We start from the raw sequence: 21,777 nt of genomic DNA, 5'->3' as shown, positions 1-21,777 counted from the left end.
CACGTGTACACTCACACGTTTTGCACATGGACACATTTCCACACAGGCAAACGTTTACACGGAAACGCGTGTTTTGCACACTGATATGTTTCCTACATGCAAGTATACACCTTCTCAGTTGTTTGGCAAAGCGCGGGGGCACTTAGCGAAGGGGGACTCAGGGTTGGCACCAGGCGGTAGCCACCGTCCGGGGAATCGCGTCAACACAGCAGGAACTACAACTCCCGGCGCGCTGCCACCTCCGGCAGCTGACCGCCCGGCTCCGAGGCTGGCTCCGCCCAGTGGCCGGGCGCAGCCGGGCAGGTCCCCGATCAGGTCCCAGCGCCCGCAGTCGCGGGGCCGCGAGGTGCCGGAACCCAGCCAGGAGAGCCGCATGGAGCCGCGGGCTGCTGACAGCTGCTTCCTGGGCGACGTGGGTATGAGCAGGGTGGCTCGGAGGACACGGGCGCGGGGAGGAAATCGCCTGCTGGCGAAAGAGCGGGGACCGTGGGAGCAGCTGTTAAGAGGGGACCCAAGAGGCGCATCTGATGGCATTCGTTCCGGAGATGGGTGACATGTTCTGTTCGGAGTTGGTGGTCAGGGGCGTTTGGTGTGTGGGCCGCGGATAGAACAGGATCCTGGTGATCTCGAGCATCTCAGACTCGGCTCTGTGTCCGGCACCTTCACCCAAGTAGCGCACTGCAGGGCTGGTCATCGTGTGACGCACCAAGTGTGAGGTTTGGTTTCAGAACCCCAAACCCACCGGAGCCCTGCGCACGTTGGGGAAGGTGCGGGGTGTGTGATGGTGGTGGTGGGGTGTCGTTGTACACTTGAGGGGAAGAACTTGGTACGTGTCCATCGGGTCTCTTGGTTGGTGGCCCTGGTATGAGCCTCAACGCCTCCCAGCCGCCTGTGAGACCGTGGTGCACTGTCACAAGCATCCTATGGACGCGGCCGGCTGTGGCAGGGAATTGACTCCAGAATGAGGGACCCTGTAGCACACGCGCTGATAAAGCGAGTATCAGTTCTACACGCTGTCATTTGGGTCCCTCAAGACTCAAATGGATGAGACGAAAAGGGACATTGTTAAGGGGAAGGAAACCCTTTTTTTTTTTTTTTAATGAAGTAGTATTATGGCAAATGAAATGAACGCAGAAAGTACTTTGAAGCCTGAAAAGAAAAGACAAAAAAAAAAAAAAAAAAAAAAAAAAAAAAAAAAACAACAACCAACCCCCCCCCCCCCCAAAAAAAAAACAAACCCTTAAAATGCCTCAAAATACTTTTACGCTGTAAAAACTAATGCAAATGAAAGCTGAAAGTCATAAGGGTAAATTTATTTGAAAAAGAAATTGCAGAGATAGCAAGGCACAGATATTATTTGATTTTGCCAAACAACCCCCTTCAAAATGGTCAAGGCATTTAATAAAACTTCTGTTTTTACTTGGCATTTGATTGCAGGCAGGTTTAAGACTTTGACCCTGACAGTGTGATCTGTGTTTGATTGGTTCAATTGAATATGCAATGAACAGCTAACCACTGAAGCTTATTTATTTGTTTATTTTTATGCCATGGTTCTTTTTAATTATACATAACATTTGAATTCATTTAGACAAAATTATAAAAGCATGGAATATAATTCAGTTTCCAGTACTCCTCCTTTTCTCCTCTCCTTCCTTGCAAAGCCTATTTAAATACACATTTTATTTTGTTATGGTAGAGGATTCAAAATAGTATGGTGGCACTTCAAGCATGTTTTCTGCATAGTTAAAGGATTTATCAATAGAAGAAAGGTATTTCTTAGTTAACTGATTTCTAACCCCCTGGGCTCATGGATGTTTTTGACATTGTCATATTTTAATTCAGTATATTTCTTTAAAAACACGTTTTGCTGACTTTTTAATGACCAACCCCAAGGAGTAAGTTGAATGTGTTGGATACAAAATAATATTGCTGTCCCAGTGGAGGTGGAGGGCACCATAGGAGCTTTAACCCACTTTAGCATTGTGACCTCAAATTCTCTGATCTGTGGTGTACTCTAACCAAACATTTAGATTTTTCATTTTTAACAAATCTTTTATGGGTGCATTATACATAATAGAGGAATTTATTGTTATATAATTTTATTTACTTTATTTTTGTTTGTTAGGATTGAATCCAGGGGTGATTTACCACTGAGTCACATACCAAGTCCTTTTTATTAATTTTCAGACAGGATCTCCCTAAGTTCCTGAGGCAGGCCTTGAACTTGTGATTCTCCTGCCTCAGCCTCCTAAACTGCTGGGATTATGGGCCTGTGCCACAGTGCCTGGTTGTTGCAAATTTTTTTTTTTTGGGGGTATATATTTTTAATATAACATCTCACAGAGGTATTGATTACAGTCTTACACTATGGCCTTTCAATAAGCACAAAGAATTTAGGTATTGACACGTGTCTGCTGTCCAGTTCCCCAAATTTTCTCAAATTCACCCCACAGCTTTTGTCTCCCAACTTGCTTGATTTTTCTTTGCTTATGTGGATTTATGCCTTCTCTTTTACCCTCAATGGAATGAGATTTTGGGGGATCTAATTCTAACATTCTTTACTTCTGGGGGTGGGGGGCAGGGAGAAAAAAGAATTCAATAAGGCAGAAATCCAGGGCATTTTCTAAGGAGGAGAGAGACACTTTGAGCAGGAAGTTTATTCTTTTTTTTTTTTTTTCTTTTTAGTATTTTTTAGTTATACATGGACACAATATCTTTATTTTTGTGTGGTGCTGAGGATCAAACCCAGTGCCTCACATGTGGGAGGCAAGGGCTCATCCACTGAGCGACAACCCCACTCCTGAGCAGGAAGTTTATTCTAAAATAGGAATTCAAAGAAAACTTGTTAACAAGCAACCAGAAAAACTTTTAGGGCCAACAAAAGTATCAAAGGAAATAATAGTACGTTACAAACACTGAGCACTCTCATGGGCAAAATAATGTAAACCATTATCTTATTTTCTTCATAAAATGGTCCTGTGAAACTATATCCCCAGTCAAAAGAAAACTGAGGCTTAGTGGATTTAAAATGAATAGCTTCCCTTTAGGACCAGAGCTTGGGTCTTTCTGAGGCAAAGCCCAGGCTCATTGTGCCTTGCTAGGCCTTGGGAACCAGGGGACAGGGAACCTCTCCCGAATTTGGTCATAAGTGTCTTGGGGTGGCCAAAGGCAAGGGAAGTGGAGGTAGCAGGCTGCTGGATGGGTGAGTGAGGAGGAGAGGGGAAGGAGGTTTGGAGATGAACGTGTCTAACAAGGTGCATTTTCCTCAAGGTCTTTGTAGAAGGCTCCTTTTTCATTAAGCAGAGAACTTCTTTCCTTCCTCCTGGCTTTTATTCATTAGGCAAGCTATTTTTACTTCCTTTCTCTTTGCCTTTCACTTTCACTTACTGTGTTTCACTTTCTTTTTCCCACTCTTATTCAGTTTTGACTGTTTTCTCTAAGAAGGGAAAAATATTTAATATTTTCAACCTCATCAAACACATCTTAAAACCATAGTGTAGGTCATTTGATCTTAAGTCTACTGACAAAGAATATTTTAGGAATCATAATTAAAACACTTTAAAAGACACGGTTGAAAAAATATCTTTAAAAGCAACAAAAGACAGCTGGGTGCATACTTGTAATCCCAGTTACTCAGGAGGTTGAGGCAGGAAGTTCACAAGTTCAAGTCCAGCCTGGGCAACTTAGCAAGATCTTGTCTCAAAATAGAAAATAAAAAAGACTGGGGATGTAACCCAGTGGTAGAGCACCCTAGGTTCAATCCCCCCTTGGAAATCAAGGTGCCTGCTAATTTCTGGTCTCTTAAAGTTTAAATGCAGACTGCATGATTAAAGTTTGGTGATGACGATCAACACTGTTAAGCACCTACTTCTCAGCACACATATTGTCTTTAGTTACCACAATGATTCTGCCATGTAGGTATTGTCATCCTTGAGCTCTGGGGAGAGAGGATAAACCCATAAGTGCCCAGAGCTAAATCCATGAGGACAGAGAGGCTGGTCTCCCCACCTGCACTTATATTCCTTTATGGTTATTGTACTGCAGTTTGGGGAGCATGTGGTGTGCTTGCAGTCCTTTCCTGGGAGTATCAGTCCTAAAAGATGTCAGAGGTCCTCTTAGCTATAACAGTTTTTGGTGGTGCTGAGGATTGAACCCAGGCCCTGTGCATGCTAGGCAAACACTCTACCAACTGAGCTACATCCCCAACCCCTAATAGTTGTCGTTATGTGCACAAATCTTAGATATCTGCAGCACTGCAGCACTTAGATGTCTGCAGCATACCAGACTTCTCTCTGAGAGCTAAAGATGAGCCAACTGAGACCCTTCAGAAAGCCATCCCCTGCAGCTTCTGGTGCTCAATCATGGTGCTTCTGTGGTGGTTTCCCAGCATTTGGGGGGCCACTCCCATCTAACTATATCTAACTACATTTATTGATGGGGCATGTGGGAGAGCCCTCTTTATTTCAAGAATGTTTTGGGGGAGAGGCTTATACTAGAACCTTCTTATTGTGTTCAATTCTGAAATGACTGTTCTTTTGCCGGGACCCCAGATTTCCTTTAGTGACTTATTTTGAACAAGATTCCCAGCCTGTACAACATTTAACAGTGCATCTTGGATATTTGAAAACAAGTCAAAAACCATAGTGCTGGATCAGCTTTCTGTTGAAGGTGTCCTTGGGTCTCTTGATCGTGGAGAGGCTGAGCTGGGAGAAGAGTGACTTGGGTCATGATCATGGTCAAGTTAGGTCCACCAGAGTGGGCACAGACAGAACAGTATGGAAGATGATCTCTGGAGAATTTGCTTGTAGGGCTCTTTCTGGAAGGGTAGACCTGGCCTGGGCTGAGTAGTTACTGACTGGGCTCAAAGAGTAGGACTCTGTGCTCCAGAATGACTAAACAAGGTGCCGGCAAACTGGCTCTCTTTGTGGATGGGCGAAGAAAAAGAAGCAGAAATAAAACTCTGATTTGCTCTTTTTCCTGGTATAAATACTCATACCCTGGCTGTCTGGTCAGCAGAATTCCTAGTTATTTAGCAGTGGGATTTGGGGAGCTGGCCCCAGCAAAACCTCAGGGGACCCGGAAACTGAGCAGGTGGGAACTGAGCAGGTAAACTGGTCAGGGACTCAGTCAGTTGCCCGCTGGGGACTGCAACAAGGATTGAGTTACTGGGACTCAGTACAAGATGGGGCTTGTTATGGAACAAAGACAGAGAGCTGGCACACAAGCTCCAAGCAGGACTCAGGAATAGTAATAATGATAATAAGGGTTCCTCAATAATCGCAGCACCTGTCACTTGCTGAGTGTTTTCAGTTAGCTAGGCACTGTATAAAATAATGTCCAGGTGTTAGTCCATTCAGTCTTGGCCACCCTGTGAGCTGGGCATTAATATTTCCATTTTATAAGGGATGAGACAGAGGTTTTGAGAGAAGAATAGGTTGCCCAAGGTCACAGGGCCAGTTGTTAGTGACAGAGACTGATCTGAACTCACCAGTGGGGCTGGTCACTGTACCCATCAGCTCCCCAAGGGCAGACTGAGCAGCCTGATGTCCTCAGCTAGGGCTTTTCAATCTGGAGGGTCAGGCTTGGTCCTGGGCCTGACTCTGAGATGTGAGGATTTAAGCAGTTATCTGGCAGTAGATATGTAGACAACATTCGTGGAACGTTCAAGGCAAAGGTTTTTGCTTAACCATTCTTTGGGGGTGGGGGTGGGGGTGGGGCTACAAGCAACAGGTGAGCATGAGGAACAATGTAAGCATCACTGTGATTCTGAACTGAAATGGAGGAGAGAGGCAGGAATGAGCTGGAATCCAGCAGTCGGCGCTGGATCACAGGCTACCCTGGCTACAGCCTCTCTCCTGTTATAACACAAACTCTTCTTTAATTGACGCTCCAGTTCCTTAGTATGGCTGGCTGGCCAGAGTCTGCAAGTACAACCCTGTTGTCTCAGGTCATTGTCTGGTAGTGGGTAGACTTGTAAGGGGCTGGAAGTTGTGGTTTGGCTGAGCAGGGATAGAACTAGCTGCAGGGATAAAAAGCTCAGCTCAGCAAGTAAAAGATGCTTCTAGGGAATATTTATTCATTCAGATTCTTGTGTGTCAGGTCTATTCTGGAGCTGGACACCAATCTGCCATGGTCCTGTCTCCAAGGTGCCCAAGGACTGCCTTAGGTCAGGAAGGGAAGGATGCGAATTAGCTATTTGTACAGAGATGAAGGGCAGGGGTGGGTGAGCCACACGCTGCTCTGAGGCTTCTTGAAAGTGCAGACATTCCTCTGGGCCTTAGTGGTAGAGAAGGAATTTAGTCACTTGACTGGAAAGAAGGTGGACCTGGGGCCTGGGGGACTGAGGGAGGGCAATCCAGGCAGTGGAAGAACAGCACACACAGAGGCCTGAGACTGTTTGACACTCTGAACCTGAAGGACTTCAGAGACATTGTGTCACCAGAGAGGACAAGCTTCCTAAGAAGGATCCGCGGAATTCCGGGAGTGAAGGGGGAATGTGGCTCTGGACAAGCGGAGTTCTTTGATGGCAAAGAATTTCAGCACATGCCAGTCAAAGGCACAGATTGATGTTTATTTAGGCAAGTAGATGGAGTATTCAAGGGGGAAGGGGGGCTATCTCAAGAGAAACACCTTTGGGGTAAAGCAAGAAATACACACTTGAGGTAGAAAGTTGGTGTGGGGGTCTCAATATTTAGAGTGGGACAGTTGCTGGGGTCTCGACTAGAGGTGAAGCCAAGGTGGAGTGACACAATTCTTAGCTAGTTTTTCCTGTACTTGTGCACAGCCCTCTTGTTGGAGGGCAAGGTGGGGCACAGGCAGTGGGCAAGTGCTGGCGGGTTGCCATTGTTCCTGGGTGCTTTCTGCATCTCAATGGTTCCTAGGTGTTTCCTGCATTTCAATGGGCACTTCAGTTGAGACTCAGTATCTTCCTTTATCCCCAAATTTCTGTCTCAGTTGGAGAAGAGTAGGGCGGGGAGGGAAACTGCCAGGATTGTGTCACAGCAGCAAGCAGGTCCTACGCTGGAGAAAGAAGCCACTGGAGGATTGTGAGCAGGGCCCACATGACCAACTTGTGATTTAGCTGTGTTAGACAGAGAGGGGTGAGAGGGAGCCTGTGACCGAGAGGGATTTAGGGGAGGAATCTAGCCCTAGAGAGAACTTGCCTGAACAGTGCAGGGTCTCAGGTTTCCAAGGTGTCACTCCCTGAGGGAGATAGTGCTGAGAGGAGGGAATATCCTGTCACACCAGGGTCCAGACTCCAGGCTGTGGTCAGGCCTGGCCAGTCAGTCTGCTAGTTAACCACATTTCTTGTGCTTACTCTTCAGGGATAGATTTAAGGTTATCTTGTCCCAGGGCTGTCCCTGGGATGTCATCTCTGCATTGCTGGCTGCTGGTCTTCATGAAGGGAGTTGCTCCCTCCCCCTTGCATTGCAGCCCTAGAAGGGCCATCCAGTGGCTTGGGGGTGTCACCCCAGGCAGCAAGCACCCCCTCCTACTCCCATTGTAGAGCTGTCTCCTGCAGACAGCCATCAGTAGGCGACTGCTCTCACTATGCCCTAGGTCCTCCTTCATCTTTTTGCTACTCTTAAATTTTTTAAAATTAATAGTAGTAAAGAATATAAGACATAAAATTTACTATTATAGCCATTTTTAAGTATACAATTCCGTGCCATAAACACAGACGGATGGATATTGTACAATCGTCACTGTAAGGTCCAGCAAAGCGTTGGAGGAAGAGACCACCAAGGGACCGTGACTCATGCAACAGCAAGTGGGGTTTATTGAGATTCCAGCATGCTGGGGCTCCATGCTCACTCAAGAAGGGAGAACAGCCCAGAGCCCGGAGCAGGGGCTGAGCACTGCTTAAGTACACTTTCTTTGGGAGGGCGGGGATTTTACATACATCACAGTCTCCTTTAACAAATCATCATACACCGCGGGAAAATCAAACAATAATTCTGAGACATGATTAGTTCATTCATTGGTGGGAACAGGTCAGGCGGGGGTGATAGGTCAGTTCTAAAGCAGGGTACACATTCAAACTGATTGGTCCAGGCCCTGCGATGCCTACGTGCAAGATCGCACAGGGTCCTGGGTTATTAAACAACCAAGCAGTCAGGGGAAATATTTACTGGGCAGTTCGAGTATTGTCTTAACAGCTACAGGAATTTCAGGTTTTGCATGTAGCATAGGAACTTAACAATACCCAGTCCTTTCTTTACATTTTAACTCAGGCTTTGCAGCTTAGAAACTTCACAATGCCCGGTCTTTTACCCTTTAACTTTTACACTTTAACTTCAATTTCTTTTACCCTTACAGTCACCACCCCCCATTCAGAACTCTTTTCATCTTATAAAACTGACTCGATGACCCTTTAAACACTAATCTTCCATCATTCTACTTTCTGACTCTTTAATTTTGACTTTAGAGACCTTGTGCAAGCGAAAACATACAGCATCTGTCTTTTTATGACTGGTTTATTTCACTGAATGCCTTCAAGATTTATCCATGTTGTAGCATGTGTCAGAATTTCCTTTGTGAAGTTGAATAATATTCCATTGTATGTACACGCCACATTTTGCATGTCCATTCATCTTTTGATGGACACTGAGGTTATATCTATATTTTAACTACTGTGAATGATGGTGATATAAACATGGATGTGCCAGTATCTCAGGTCTCTGCTTTAAGTTCTTTTGAGTATATACCAGGAAGTGTAATTGCTGGACCTCATGGTATTCTGTGTTTAACTTTTTGGAGAATTGTCAACCATTTTTCACAGAGGTTATATCATTTTTGCATTCCCACCAATGGCACACCGGGTTCCAGTTTCTCTACATCCTTGCCAAAAAAAATTTTTTTTTCTTAGCTTTGATTTTTGTTTTTGATATAGTCATCCTAATGGGTATGAGAACATATCTCATTGTGGTTTATTTTTTATTTTATTTTTTTTAAAGAGAGAGAGAGAATTTTAATATTTATTTTTTAGTTTTCGGAGGACACAACATCTTTGTTTGTATGTGGTGCTGAGGATCAAACCCGGGCCGCATGCATGCTAGGCGAGCGCGCTACCGCTTGAGCCACATCCCCAGCCCCCTCATTGTGATTTTTGATTTGCATTTCTTTAATGAATATTTTCATATGCTTGTTGGAAATTTTTACTTCTTCTTTGGATAAATATCTCTTCAAATCCTTTGCCCATTTTTCAGATGGATTATTTGCTTTTTGGTTGTTCAGTTGTAGAAGTTATTTATATATTCTGGGTTTTAACCCCTTATCAGATATGTGATTTGCAGATATTTTATCCATTTCATGGGTTGCCTTTTCACTTTGTTGACTATGCCCTTTAATAGAGAGAAATTTCTTTTTTTTCCTTTTCTCTCTGTTTTTCTTTCCTTTTTGTTTTCTTATCATGCCTGCTGCTTCTTATCTGTTTTCAATTGTTGCCACTAAGACCCCTGCAGCTGAAGATTATTTGCTAGAAAGTATAGTTACCAATGGTTGCATTTCCTCTAAAGAAATAAAATTTAGATTTTCTTTTAAAAGCTAAAATTTCATTTAAAATGTCTACTTAATAATTCATTTTAGTAATTTAGTTAGATTCATTCATTCATTCATTCATTCGCTCATGCAGTCATTCACCAAGCCTGCGGACATGGACATCTTCTTTGAGACATAGGCCATGCCAGGTGCTAGGAACACAAAGATGGATAAACAAAACTTGATCTGGATAACCACAGCTTCCCCTCCCCTGTGATGCTTCCCCTGCCTGTCCCTGGGAACTTGGGAGAGTCTATTTCTGAGTTCTCCTTACTTGAAAGGTTCTTCCACTATCATGGTGACCATGCTTTGGATTGTTTCTACATTTTCTTTGCTCCTGACTGTGCACTACCCATTGCTGCATCTTATTTGTCTTTGAATGTGGTAGCAGAGGGTGCTAATTCCATCTTGATGTGCTGCTGAATGGACGTAAGGCAGGAGCTATGCATGCCACCTGGGCTGTACCCCAGGAAGATGGGATCTGGGAGATGGGATCACAAGCACAAGGATGGGCGAGGTCCACAGACTTCCTTATATGCCCTGTCAAGGAGTTTAGACTCCACCCTCCAGGCAGGGGGGATCGCTCAAGAATTTTAACAGGAGTGCGGGGAGACCAATTATGTGATCAGGTATCCTGCCTGGGGTCTCAGGGCCCCCGGGTCCTTTGTATGTTTAGTGTCAGGGTCTTAGCGCTAGCTTCATTTCCTTTCCAGGTTTCTGGGTGGAGCGCACCCCAGTGCACGAGGCAGCCCAGCGGGGCGAAAGCCTGCAGCTGCAGCAGCTGATCGAAAGCGGCGCCTGCGTTAACCAGGTCACGGTGGACTCCATCACGCCCCTGCACGCGGCCAGTCTGCAGGGCCAGGCGCAGTGCGTGCAGCTACTGCTGGCAGCTGGAGCCCAGGTGAGTGGCTCTGGGCTGCAGCCGCGGGAATGGATGCAACCGACTAGGGAGACCTCTGGAGGGAGGGAAAGTCATGACTTGGGATTTGCCTTCTGTGATGGGAAAGCGGGGATACACAGGACATCTTGAGGGAGGCTGGGAAGGAAAGGCGGGAAGACCGGACAAGGTGTGCTTGGAAGTTCGGGAGGAGGAAAGCACAGCAAGTGTGCTGCGCACTGAGGATAGAGTGCCAGGAAGTGATTATGCTCTGAGAGGTTTTAGCAAAATTTATTGGTGGGGGTTCTCTGCTCTGGGAGAGGGTTGGGGCCTGGGTTCAGAGCAGGGTTCTGGATTAGAGAGGCTGGCTCTCTAGAGGTAGAGGGAAGGAAAAAAAGAAACAAAACCAAAATTCTGATCTGGTGCCTTCCCTAGTGTAAGTACTCACCCCATGGCTTTGAAGGCGCCAGCGGTTTCCAGTTGGCAGAATTCCTGGCTGTTTAGCCGCTGGCTCTGGGGAGCTGGCAGGCCCTCTTCCCCTCCCCCACTGAGTGACTTATAAGGAATGCAGGGCTCTGGTCTCAGAGTGCCAGGGTGGGGAAGAAGTGAAGGCATTGTACCATCTACTTTTTCCAGAAGCTTGCAATGGGACGAGTTTCAGCATATTCCCACATAGAAGCTGAATTTGGACAAATTATAACTAGAATTTGCCAATTTAGGGAGTTGCCTTTTGCTGGCCCATGATTTTCACCCTAGAGGAGGCATGTTAAGCAGTCTTGGGCCTCCTTTTAGTGGAGGTTTCAGTTAAAACCCATTTTTATATCCTGCCTCCCCCAGCTGGCAGCCTCACCCTCTACTTTCCTGCTTTGTGCTTATTAGTTATTTGAGATAGCCGTGAGGCAGAGGTCTCTCCTGCCCCAGGAGAAAAGAACCTCCAGTGGGAGGACTTCTGTACTTGGGATGCTGATGGGCACTCCCTCCCCCAACAGCATCTCTTTCTCTTTGAACTTCTTTGTTTGGCTGATGCCTTGGTACATAATTGCACACCAGCTTCTAAGACATGTCTTTGCAAAGGTGAGTGCACATCAAGATGAGAAAGAAGTTGCAAGTGTTTGCTGTGCCCTCTGACACTTGTTTCTAATTCCCCCTGAGGTGGATGCTCGAAACATCGATGGCAGCACCCCTCTCTGTGATGCCTGTGCCTCTGGAAGCATTGAGTGTGTGAAGCTCTTGCTGTCCTATGGGGCGAAGGTCAATCCCCCATTGTACACAGCGTCCCCGCTGCATGAGGCATGCATGAGTGGTGAGTTGATGAGTTAGGGGCCATCGAAATGATCCAGTGCAAAGCGTTTACAACCTAGAGTAGGAATGTGGCAAGGGATGGATTTATTTAAAAGGTTTTGGGGAAGAATCAATAGGACTTAGTGGGACAGAGAGTGCATGGAGTCAAATATGGCTCAAGTTTGAGCTAGGAGCCATGCTGCGGGCTGAAAGAGATTGGCCAGGAGCAGGACCCCTGGGAAGGAGAGACAGGACTGTGTGGTGGTCACAGCATACAGGTGAGCCTGGCCAGCACAGTTGTAGCTGTGGTGTTGGGTTTCAGGGCTGGAGGTGGAAACTGGGTAGCTACCAACAGTGGAGAGGTAATTATATGAAAAGTGAAGATGCAGTCTGGGGCAGATGTGCCAAGAGAGGATAGCAGAGGGCCCTGAATCTTGATCCAAACCTGCATCGGAGACAGAAAGAGGAGCCAGAAAGAAGCAGGGCTACCTACATAGTGGCAAATGCCGAAGTCTGGCTGGGCACAAATAACCGAGCCGCCACAAAGCCTTGTAGGTTCAAACAGCAACTCTTTATTCCGGAACTTTCACCGGCACTCTACACATACTTCCTGGGAACACACTCCCTCCACCGGGCTCCAATTCCCAGCAGGATCCATCCTAATCCCAGAGCCGCCCTGGAGCAGGGTCACCTTTCAACCATTCCCTCTTGAAAAATGCCAGGCGTCATTCCGACTAAACTGTGGCTCTCAACAGGCAAAGGCTGAGTGAGTTCAGCCAGGAGGCAGGACTGAGATTCCCACAGCCACAGGGCCATCTGTTCCAGTTGATGTTTGCCATGCTTATTATTTCCAAAGCACACACTCATGGATGTTTCCATTCTTTTCCATTTATTACAAGGGAGTTCTGAATGTGTGAGGCTTCTTATTGACGTCGGGGCCAATCTGGAAGCGCACGATTGCCATTTTGGGACCCCTCTGCACGTTGCCTGTGCACGGGAGCACCTGGACTGTGTCAAAGTGCTTCTCAATGCAGGTATGTACGTAGTTAATCACCTGAGCTGGTATTTACCTACGTGGGTGACTTACCTGAGCTAGTATTTACCTGCATGAATGGCTTACCCGTGCTATGTCTGGCAAAAGCTGGGCAGCAGATCAGTGTTTGAAGCTGGCTCTCATACTTGCCAGGGAGAACTTGACCTCAGTTTCTATAAAACTAGAAAAACAAAACCTATTTTTGCAGGGTTAATGGGAGGAGTCTTAATCATGTCTCCACAGTGCTTGGTGTGTGGTTGGTGCTCAACAAATGCAAAACACTATTTTTAGAGGACACAGGCAATCATGCACAGTCGCTGCCTGATGGCATTGTTGTCTGAATCCAAAAGAGACAGGGGAATAATGGGACATGGAGTCTGCAGTCTTAGGAGAATGGAGCATTTGCAATCCAAACCATTGCCAATGTGTCTGAAAAGGCTCACTCTTTTTTGAAGGTGGGGAAAAGTCTGTACATGTTCAGTACAGATACAATCGTTTTTTTCTGAATATTTTTGATTCTTGGTTGGTTGAATCCATGAATGTAGAACCTATGGATAGGGAAGGCTGGCTGTAATCAGAAAACAAGGAACAACTGGATAATCGATAAAGTGTACTTCTTGGTTCAGGGGACTTAAAAGATGAGAAGCAGAACAGGTCTAGGGTCACTTTGACTTGATGGTTCAACATTGTCACTAAGACCTCCATTTCTTTGAGTTTTGCAATTCTGTTTCCCGATGTGTTAGTTATAGCCTGGGGTAGTGGTCAGGTGGCTATAGTAGATTCAGGCTTAAAATCTGTACTTCTTAAAGCTCTGGTAGCTGTACTTCTTAAAGCTCTGGTAGCTTTGTCAGAAGACTGAGAAGTCTCCTTTCCAGATGTCTCTGGCATCCTCCCCTAGCTTTCATTGCCCCAAACTGGATCCTGTGTCCAAACCCAAACTGATCCCTTTGTCCCCAACTTGTCCAAAATTTAATTGGCTTTGTCCCCAACTTGTCCAAAATCTAATTGATCATTTGAACTAATTACTGTGGTAGGGGTAGATGATAAAACTAGTGAGCGCTCACATCTGCAGCTGAGGTTAGGTGGGTCCTCTCATTCCACCCCAGTACCCCCACTGCACGTTGCCAAGTGGCCACAGTGGAGGAGAGTTGGAAAGGAAGAGGGGACAACCATAATGTCCACTATAGCCTTAAAAAAGGTTACCCAGTTTTTTTGGTTTTTTTTTTTTGATGCTGGGGAACCCAGGGCCTTGTGCATGGGGGGCAAGCACTTTACCAACTGAGCTACATCCCCGGCCCTTACCCTGTAGTTTTTAAAGGGAGTTTCCATATTCCTGGGAAATTGCAGATGACCAGGGTTTGGGTAAGCCTCTGCGGTGTTCAGTGCTAGCTCAATGCTTGATGATGCTCACACTGTCAACTCTGTGTGTGATCCCCTGTGGCCATTCTGATCTCCTTTAACAGCTTTTCTTGGATCAAATGGATCATTATTTTTTTTCCCTCAAAAACTAGTTTTTCATTGTGGAACATTTTGAACTCACAGAAAAGTAGAAAGAAGCAGTAGCATACCGCTACATACTCAAAATTGCATCGTCTTAAAGTATGATTCTGAACTGTCGGGGTTGGTTTTCTCTGAAACATCTAAGGAAGCCATGTTCCAAGCCTCTAGATGAACATGCAGCACTTCCATGGTGATTTCAGCATCACCCTGAGCAAGCTGAGCTGTGGAGCTGCCACGTCGCACTGGGTGGATACCGAGACAGATACACTTTTTGTTCTCCATTAAGCAGTGCAACCAACTAGATTCTATATGCAAAGGAGGAGGAATGGTGAGGGTGAAAGTCCAGTTATTTTGGTGATGTCATTTTTTTATCTAAGCACTGCCAGTAAATATTTAACTCTTCTGGAAGCAGTTGGAAGTTGCTGAAGGAGGACTGTTCGTTTCTACCTTCTCAGCCAGTCCTCATCATTATTTTTTCCCTCTGTTTATCGTTTCAGAAAGCATGCATTGAGCTATTTGTGCTTATGTTCCAGAATTGTGCTGGCTCATGGCATGCTAGGGAGTGTTAGTCCCTTCACTTTGCTAATTATGCAAAGTGTTAGTCCCTTCACTTTGCTTGCTGTGTTTCTTACTCTGAATCCACTTTGATCCTATTTCGCTTTGAAGTCAGAACTTTGCTAATGACCCCTTTCTCTGAAGCATGACGCTGAGAGTTGCCCACATGAAACCGGTTGTTTTGCCGGCATCCCTGTTCTCTGTCTCTGTCTCATACTACTTAGTTCAAGGCATGCTATCATCATTGTGCCGCATAGAGCCACTTTGTTCCGAACCTCTCCTTCCCTTCCTCTCTGCCTCTCTCCTTTCTTTCCTCGGTCCCTGCCCCTCCATGAGTATCCATATATGTTTTCACTCTTTGTGTTTTTGTAGGATACACATTATCAGTTGCAGTACTTATCTTTGATGGACATAAATGCTATGGGGCTATATATGTCTCTTTTTCCATCCAGCACTCTGTTTTCAAGACCCATTCTACATCGCTGTGTGCACATCTGTGCTGGTGTTTTTAACTGCCACTGAGGCTTCCAGCTTCCTTCCTCATGTATTCATCTTTCTTCCTCTAACACCCAATCACATGATGCCAGGTGTACGTTTTAGAAAGATCCCATTGTGCTGAGTATGGTGCGCCCAGCTGTAATCCCAGTGAATTGGGAGGCTGAGGCAGGATGATCACAAGTTTGAGGGCAGCATCAGCAACTTAGTAAAGCCCTAAGCAACTTAGTGAGATACTGTCTCAAAATAAAAAGTAAGAAGGGGTGAGGATGTGGCTCAATGGTTAAGTGCCCCTGGGTTAAATCCCCAGTGCAAAAAAACAAAAAACAAACAACAACAACAACAACAACAACAATAAAACCCCAATGTATATCTTGGGAAGGCTGCTTTGGAAGAATCTTCACCTGGGCCTCATCTATGGAGTCACTGTGGCAAATAGCATGGCAGGCAGGGACTATTTTTAGGTTCTTTCCAGCCTCAATTTCCTCTCTGACCTTGGGAGTATAGTTTTGTTTCTCTTGTGCCTCTTTCTCTGTTGTTAAATAGAGACAATTGCTTTCCTTCCCAGCTGGCAAGAATATTGACAGAATTAATAACAGGAGAGAAGCTATCTGCACTTTAGATACTGTGGACCTTATACTGGGGACATTATAGTGTGCATTTAGCATTAAAATTTACATTTGAGTTATGATTGTACAGGATATTTATTCTTATAAACAAGCATTGGAAGAAAATCCCTAATGTGACATAGTGGTTGGATATAGGGGGGAAATCTTTCTTTAATTTTTGCTTTTTTAATATACTTTTTGCAATTCATTTTTGCCAAACTAAGTATGTAGGTCGTCTGAACCAGGTGTAGTGCTGCATGCCTGAATTCCAGCTGCTTGGGAGGTTGAGGGAGGAGGATTATGAGTTGGAGGGCAGCCTGGACAATTAGTAAGAACGTATCTCAGAATAAAGTGGAAAAAAAAGATGGGGTGGGGGTGGGGAGCTGGGAATGTAGCTTATTAGTAGAGGGCTTGCCTAAAAAGTATGAGGCCCTGGGTTCAATCCCTAATGCTGGGGAGGAAAAATTCACTAGTCTAGCCTTTTTCCTGATTGAGGGATATTTTTCCTGACCTGAGCTCTGAATTTTGGCTGTGGTAAATGGGAAGAATGTTCATCTCTTGTTCTATCCCACTGGAGTGCTTGCTGTATTCTTAGCAGCATGAACACAATTCTTACATTTCATTAGGATGTTAAAAATATTTTAAACCAGAAAGCAGGATGTTTCAATACTCTTTGAGCAGTAACAACTGGAATAGCTGTACACCTGCTTATTTCCTGTGCTCTTGACCCTCTGAGGTTATTGCTAAGTGGTGGCATACTGCTGCCATATTTTATAATTTTATGATTGTGGCTTGAATCTGTCACTTAGAGGGATTACTTATTGATGCTGGGATACACACACACACACACACACACACACACACACACACATACACACCAAATATATATATATTGGTACCAGGGATTGAACCCATGGTTGCTTAGCCAGTGAGCCACATCCCCAACCTTTTTAAAAATATTTTATTTAGAGACAGGATTTTTCTGAGTTACTTAGAGCCTCGATAAATTGCTGAGGTTGGTGTTGAACTCGTGATCCTGCTGCCTCAGCCTCCTGTGGAAAGCTGCCCTGAATGTACACACCATCAAGTCCTCACGCAGGGGGCCCTGACCAATGACTGCATTTCATAGTGATTTGGGCATTGTCCCAGCTCAGGTAGCACGGCCTGGCTCCAGGTGTAGGCAAACCTGCTGGGTTGAGTTACACTCACCTGTTCCCTTGTAATCCTACCCCTTCTGCCTTTTTTGGATAGAATTTTCTAAGAAATAGCATCCCCCCAAATCAAAGCCCACTTCGGAACATGATTGCCCTCTCAGCAGCCTCTTGTGACCTTCTCTTGTTCTTCTTTTTGGGGAGCTTGAGGCCGGCAGCCAGGGAAAGCTGTCTTTTTTTCTTTTTTTAAATTTTTTTATTGTTGGTTGTTCAAAACATTACATAGTTCTTGATATATCATATTTCACACTTTGATTCAAGTGGGTTATGAACTCCCATTTTTACCCCATATACAAATTGCAGAATCACATCAGTTACACATCCATTGATTTACATATTGCCATACTAGTGTCTGTTGTATTCTGCTGCCTTTCCTATCCTCTGCTATCCCCCTCCCCTCCCCTCCCCTCCCCTCTTCTCTCTCTGCCCCCTCTACTGTCATTCATTTCTCCCCCTTGTATTATTTTCCCCTTTCCCCTCACTTCCTCTTGTATGAAATTTTGTATAACCCTGAGGGTCTCCTTCCATTTCCATGCAATTTCCCTTCTCTCTCCCTTTCCCTCCCACCTCTCATCCCAGTTTAATGTTTATCTTCTTCTCATGCTCTTCGTCCCTACTCTGTTCTTAGTTACTCTCCTTATATCAAAGAAGACATTTGGCATTTGTTTTTTAGGGATTGGCTAGCTTCACTTAGCATAATCTGCTCTAATGCCATCCATTTCCCTGCAAATTCTATGATTTTGTCATTTTTAAATGCAGAGTAATGCTCCATTGTGTATAAATGCCACATTTTTTTTATCCATTTGTCTATTGAAGGGCATCTAGGTTGGTTCCACAGTCTTGCTATTGTGAATTGTGCTGCTATGAACATCGATGTAGCAATGTCCCTGTAGCATGCTCTTTTTAGGTCTTTAGGGAATAGACCTAGAAGGGGAATAGCTAGGTCAAATGGTGGTTCCATTCCCAGCCAGGGAAAGCTGTCTTGAAGCTTGTGTAAAGGTATTTCGTGTCTGCATTTTATTTTGCGTCACTCCAAATTCATACTGTAGTTCAGCTGCCCGCGTTGGACGGGGGCAGTAGCCCCCCGAGATGCTGGGATTACAGGTGTGTGCCATTGCACCCAGTCTCTTTAAAATACTTTTGTCTCCTTTTTCTTATAACTTCTTTTCTAACTTAGGAGCATACTTCAAAGAAGTTGGTATTTTCTTCCAAACAAATTCTGAGATCCCAGGAATAATGGCTTTGCCCTAAAAATAATATTTCTACACAAATTCATTATCCTAATCTTTATTTCTTAATGCATTGAAAAATGCTGCATGAGATATTCTTGGCATCTTTTTGAATAAACCCAGAAAGATGAGGCAGACAAAGCTTAACTAACAGTTAAGCTTTTAGGTCCTTTACCAAATTTTCCTTTGTTCCTCCTATTTAGTAAAAGGATATTTATATTTACGGAATATCTATTCTTTCATTCAACTAGGTTTTCTTGAGCCTGATGTTATCCACGGCAGGAGGGAACACTGTGTCTTCTTCAGGACACAGGAATACTTGGTGGCTCAGCTGAGATTCCAGATATCTGTGGCCTTCTGAGAGCATACTGCGTCCGAACTGACAGTTGACTCACAAGGAAGCCTCTTGTTTTTCCTTCTTTTTGGTTCTATTTCCAGTTATTTTTATTTATTATTGTTGCCTTTTCATAGGGAGAAAAAAGTAATTTTACCCTTGGAGTTTGAAAAACACCCTCGAAGAGCCATGGTGGAGTCTGCCTTGATTTTGCTTTCTGGGTGGGGATTGCTTTGCACGTGGTGCCACGTTACCAGCTAGTTTTCTCTTGGCTTCAAGTTCTCTCCTTTGACATTTTCTCTGCTCTGGACCTCCAGGAGCCAATGTGAATGCAGCAAAACTTCATGAGACGGCCCTTCACCATGCCGCCAAGGTGAAGAACGTGGACCTCATTGAGATGCTCATCCAGTTTGGAGGCAACATCTATGCCCGGGACAACCGTGGGAAGAAGCCTTCGGACTACACTTGGAGCAGCAGTGCTCCAGCCAAGTGCTTTGAGTACTATGAAAGTGAGTCCCACCTACAGGCACCCTTACCTCCACCCTTGGCCTTAGGCTAGTCTAACAGTTCTCCCTGAGCTCCCATTTAGAACTTAGTAGTTAGTCCTGAGCTCCTGTTCTTTGCCTCTGGGATGTCATTAGAGTACTCCATCAGCAGGAGCTGTTTTGTGCAGGCACACCAGTTCTTCCCAGGTTTTTTGTGGCCCATGGCATCACCAGGGAAAGAGGGCCTAGGGCCTGGAGCCTGGAGCAGTGCTGCCAGCCATTAGCACTTGCTCTAGAATAAACCCTAAAGCTGTGCGTCATTTGTCTGGCTATTTGACAAATGGGACTAAAGCTACCAATTAGTTCTTGCTGACAAATCTGTGTGGAGAATGTTCACAGTGGTTCAGAAAAACAAAAACAAACCCCCTGCTCAAAGCCCCTAAACCACAAATGAAACCCCAGTGGCCCTGCGTTCTGTTTCCTGGTCTTCTTTCCTTGGCCATCCTCTCTGGTAACTCTGCTGAGGAGGCATGCAGGCATTTTCTAATTCCAGGGGACAGGGAGGCTTTTCCAATTCTGCCCTAGTGTCTTTTAGGTTGAAGGACGTTAGGCTCCTTGCTGAAACTAACCTCATATACTTCCTCATTCCCTTTTCCAGAGACACCTCTGACTTTGTCACAACTCTGCAGGGTAAGCTTAAGGAAGGCCACCGGTGTTCGAGGACTGGAGAAAATAGCCAAGTTGAACATCCCTCCCAGGCTCATCGATTATCTCTGCTACAACTGAGCTGCAGGAGTGTGGCCTGGGGTGGGCTGGCCACTGTCCTGGACTGCTGCCCTTGCTGTGCCCAGTCCCAGACTGGAGAGGGTTCTGCCTGCTTGTCTGAAACACCGTGATTGCTGTAGGACTGAACAACATTCTTCGAGTCCCTTTCAGCTGTCCTGTTTGGTCTTCTCTCTCAAATCCTAGAGAAGATTTCCAAGGCCTTGGAAAGGCCTGTCTCAGGTCATAATTGTGGATATGACCCTGTTCTGGTCCTCTGGAATTGGTGCTGTCCCTCTGTGTGGGCCCAAGTGTCCAATTTTCCTCTTTTTACCCACCTTCTCTCAAAGGCTCTCTCAGGATAAGTGACTCAAGGAGCACAGACAGGGGAGGCCAGGCAGGACCGGGGACTCAGGGCACTGCTGTTGATTTTCATGTGTCTGGGTGGCATGCCATAGAAGCTCCAAGTCCCAGGCACCTGATCTTGTGGTCTGTGATGACCACTCTGGTGACATCTTGCCACCTAGATATTCTTTTGGGGGCAGCAGTTGGCACTTTCCAAGGCCTACCTGCACCCAGGTGTACCCACCTCTCAGGGGCTTCATACGGTCATAGTGGGGGAAAGGCTCAAGTTTTGAATTCCCCATAACTAGCAGTGTTTCTTAGGAAGTTTGTCTTTAATGTTAAGTCTCAACTCTTTTAAGAAGTTTATGTAGGATGAAGAGCCTTTATAGGAGGTATGGGCTGCAACACTAAGGATTTGTCAATGAGCCATAAAAACAATAGATGATGGGAAGACCCTTCATGCACGTTCTCATGGCTGGTGATTCCCAGTGAAAAGGGCTGTTAGGAGACTCTGTAGGAACTGTTTTTCATCTGTTTCTACAGTTGCCAAATGAATTCTTCACCTACCCTTTCTCACTGACTCCTTAAAGCTGTAAAATTGGCAGGAGACAGTGGCCTCCCCTGATGAGTACCAGTACCCATTTACTCATTCATCTTGCAGATGCTCATGCAACCTCTGTCACCTGTAAGACTGGTCCAGGGCTGTGAACTGGATAGGAATGAGACTCATGGGGCAAGGCAGGAAAAGACAGTAAATATAGTAATAGAAACCAGTTCTTCTAGTTTTTTAGGCCACGAGGTGAAATATTAAGAAGTATATTCAGATAACATTTGCGTGGCTGACGACATTCTCTATCTTAATTAAAAAGAACATGTACGACAGGGAGTTGAACTCGGAGATTTTTGCATAATTAGACATATTTGGTTTCTAGGGAAACAGGAAGCAGCACTTGGAAATGCTCATGTGGGCTATGCCTATTCTGAAGCCAGCATGCCCGGAAATGGGGGCAGGGTGGCCATCAGACACTTCCAGGCTGGCCTGGGCCTCCCATCCACAGTGTGGAATAGAAGGAGACTGAGCTGGCCACGGTGAGGCCAATGGTGCCACCAGACCATCTGCCCACATGGTTTCTTGGGTGGGGCCACAGAGCTGGTGAAGCATCTCAGGCTGGCTGCCTGAGGTGTTTCTGAGAGGGGTTTTAGCTGTTGTTATGGTGGAGCTTTGTCTTATGCTGGGAAATTGTTCTGAACAAATCAATGTTTTTGCATGTAATAACAATAATAATTTTTAAAAAGCATTGGGTTCTGCCTCTTTCATTTCTAATAGAAACTTCCCTTTAGCAATGAAATCTGGTAACATCTCCAGATGGTATACATCTTAATAGAATCAGGTGCCCATAAGCTTAATGCTCAATAAAAGAGGTTGAATAAAGTGCCTTGTGTTCATGTGACCCTTTTTTTTCTGGGACAGAAACACTGGATAGGCTTCCTCCTGTGTGGGTGAAGACGGTTCACTCCCTAA

General features: G+C 45.3%; 1 protein-coding gene and 1 non-coding gene across 2 annotated transcripts; one reads left to right on the top strand and one right to left on the bottom strand.

Annotated features, from left to right (window-relative positions):
• Positions 1-294: 294 nt before the first annotated feature.
• On the top strand, positions 295-21,687 carry Asb13 (ankyrin repeat and SOCS box containing 13). The gene is made up of 6 exons (XM_027944854.2): positions 295-416; positions 10,254-10,441; positions 11,570-11,720; positions 12,598-12,732; positions 18,981-19,172; positions 19,807-21,687. Exons 1-6 carry the CDS (start codon positions 374-376, stop codon positions 19,932-19,934), a joined length of 837 nt encoding a protein of 278 aa, XP_027800655.1. The 5' UTR covers positions 295-373; the 3' UTR covers positions 19,935-21,687.
• Positions 4,133-4,204, bottom strand: Trnaa-agc (transfer RNA alanine (anticodon AGC)). Its single transcript has one exon. It is a non-coding gene; the product is annotated as a tRNA-Ala (tRNA).
• Positions 21,688-21,777: the final 90 nt, after the last annotated feature.

The sequence above is a fragment of the Marmota flaviventris genome, chromosome 12, assembly GCF_047511675.1.
Source record: "Marmota flaviventris isolate mMarFla1 chromosome 12, mMarFla1.hap1, whole genome shotgun sequence".
Classification (NCBI taxonomy): Eukaryota; Metazoa; Chordata; class Mammalia; order Rodentia; family Sciuridae; genus Marmota; species Marmota flaviventris.
The sequence above is the reverse complement of the archived record's forward strand: the minus strand, read 5'-3'. Positions and strand labels throughout refer to the sequence as shown.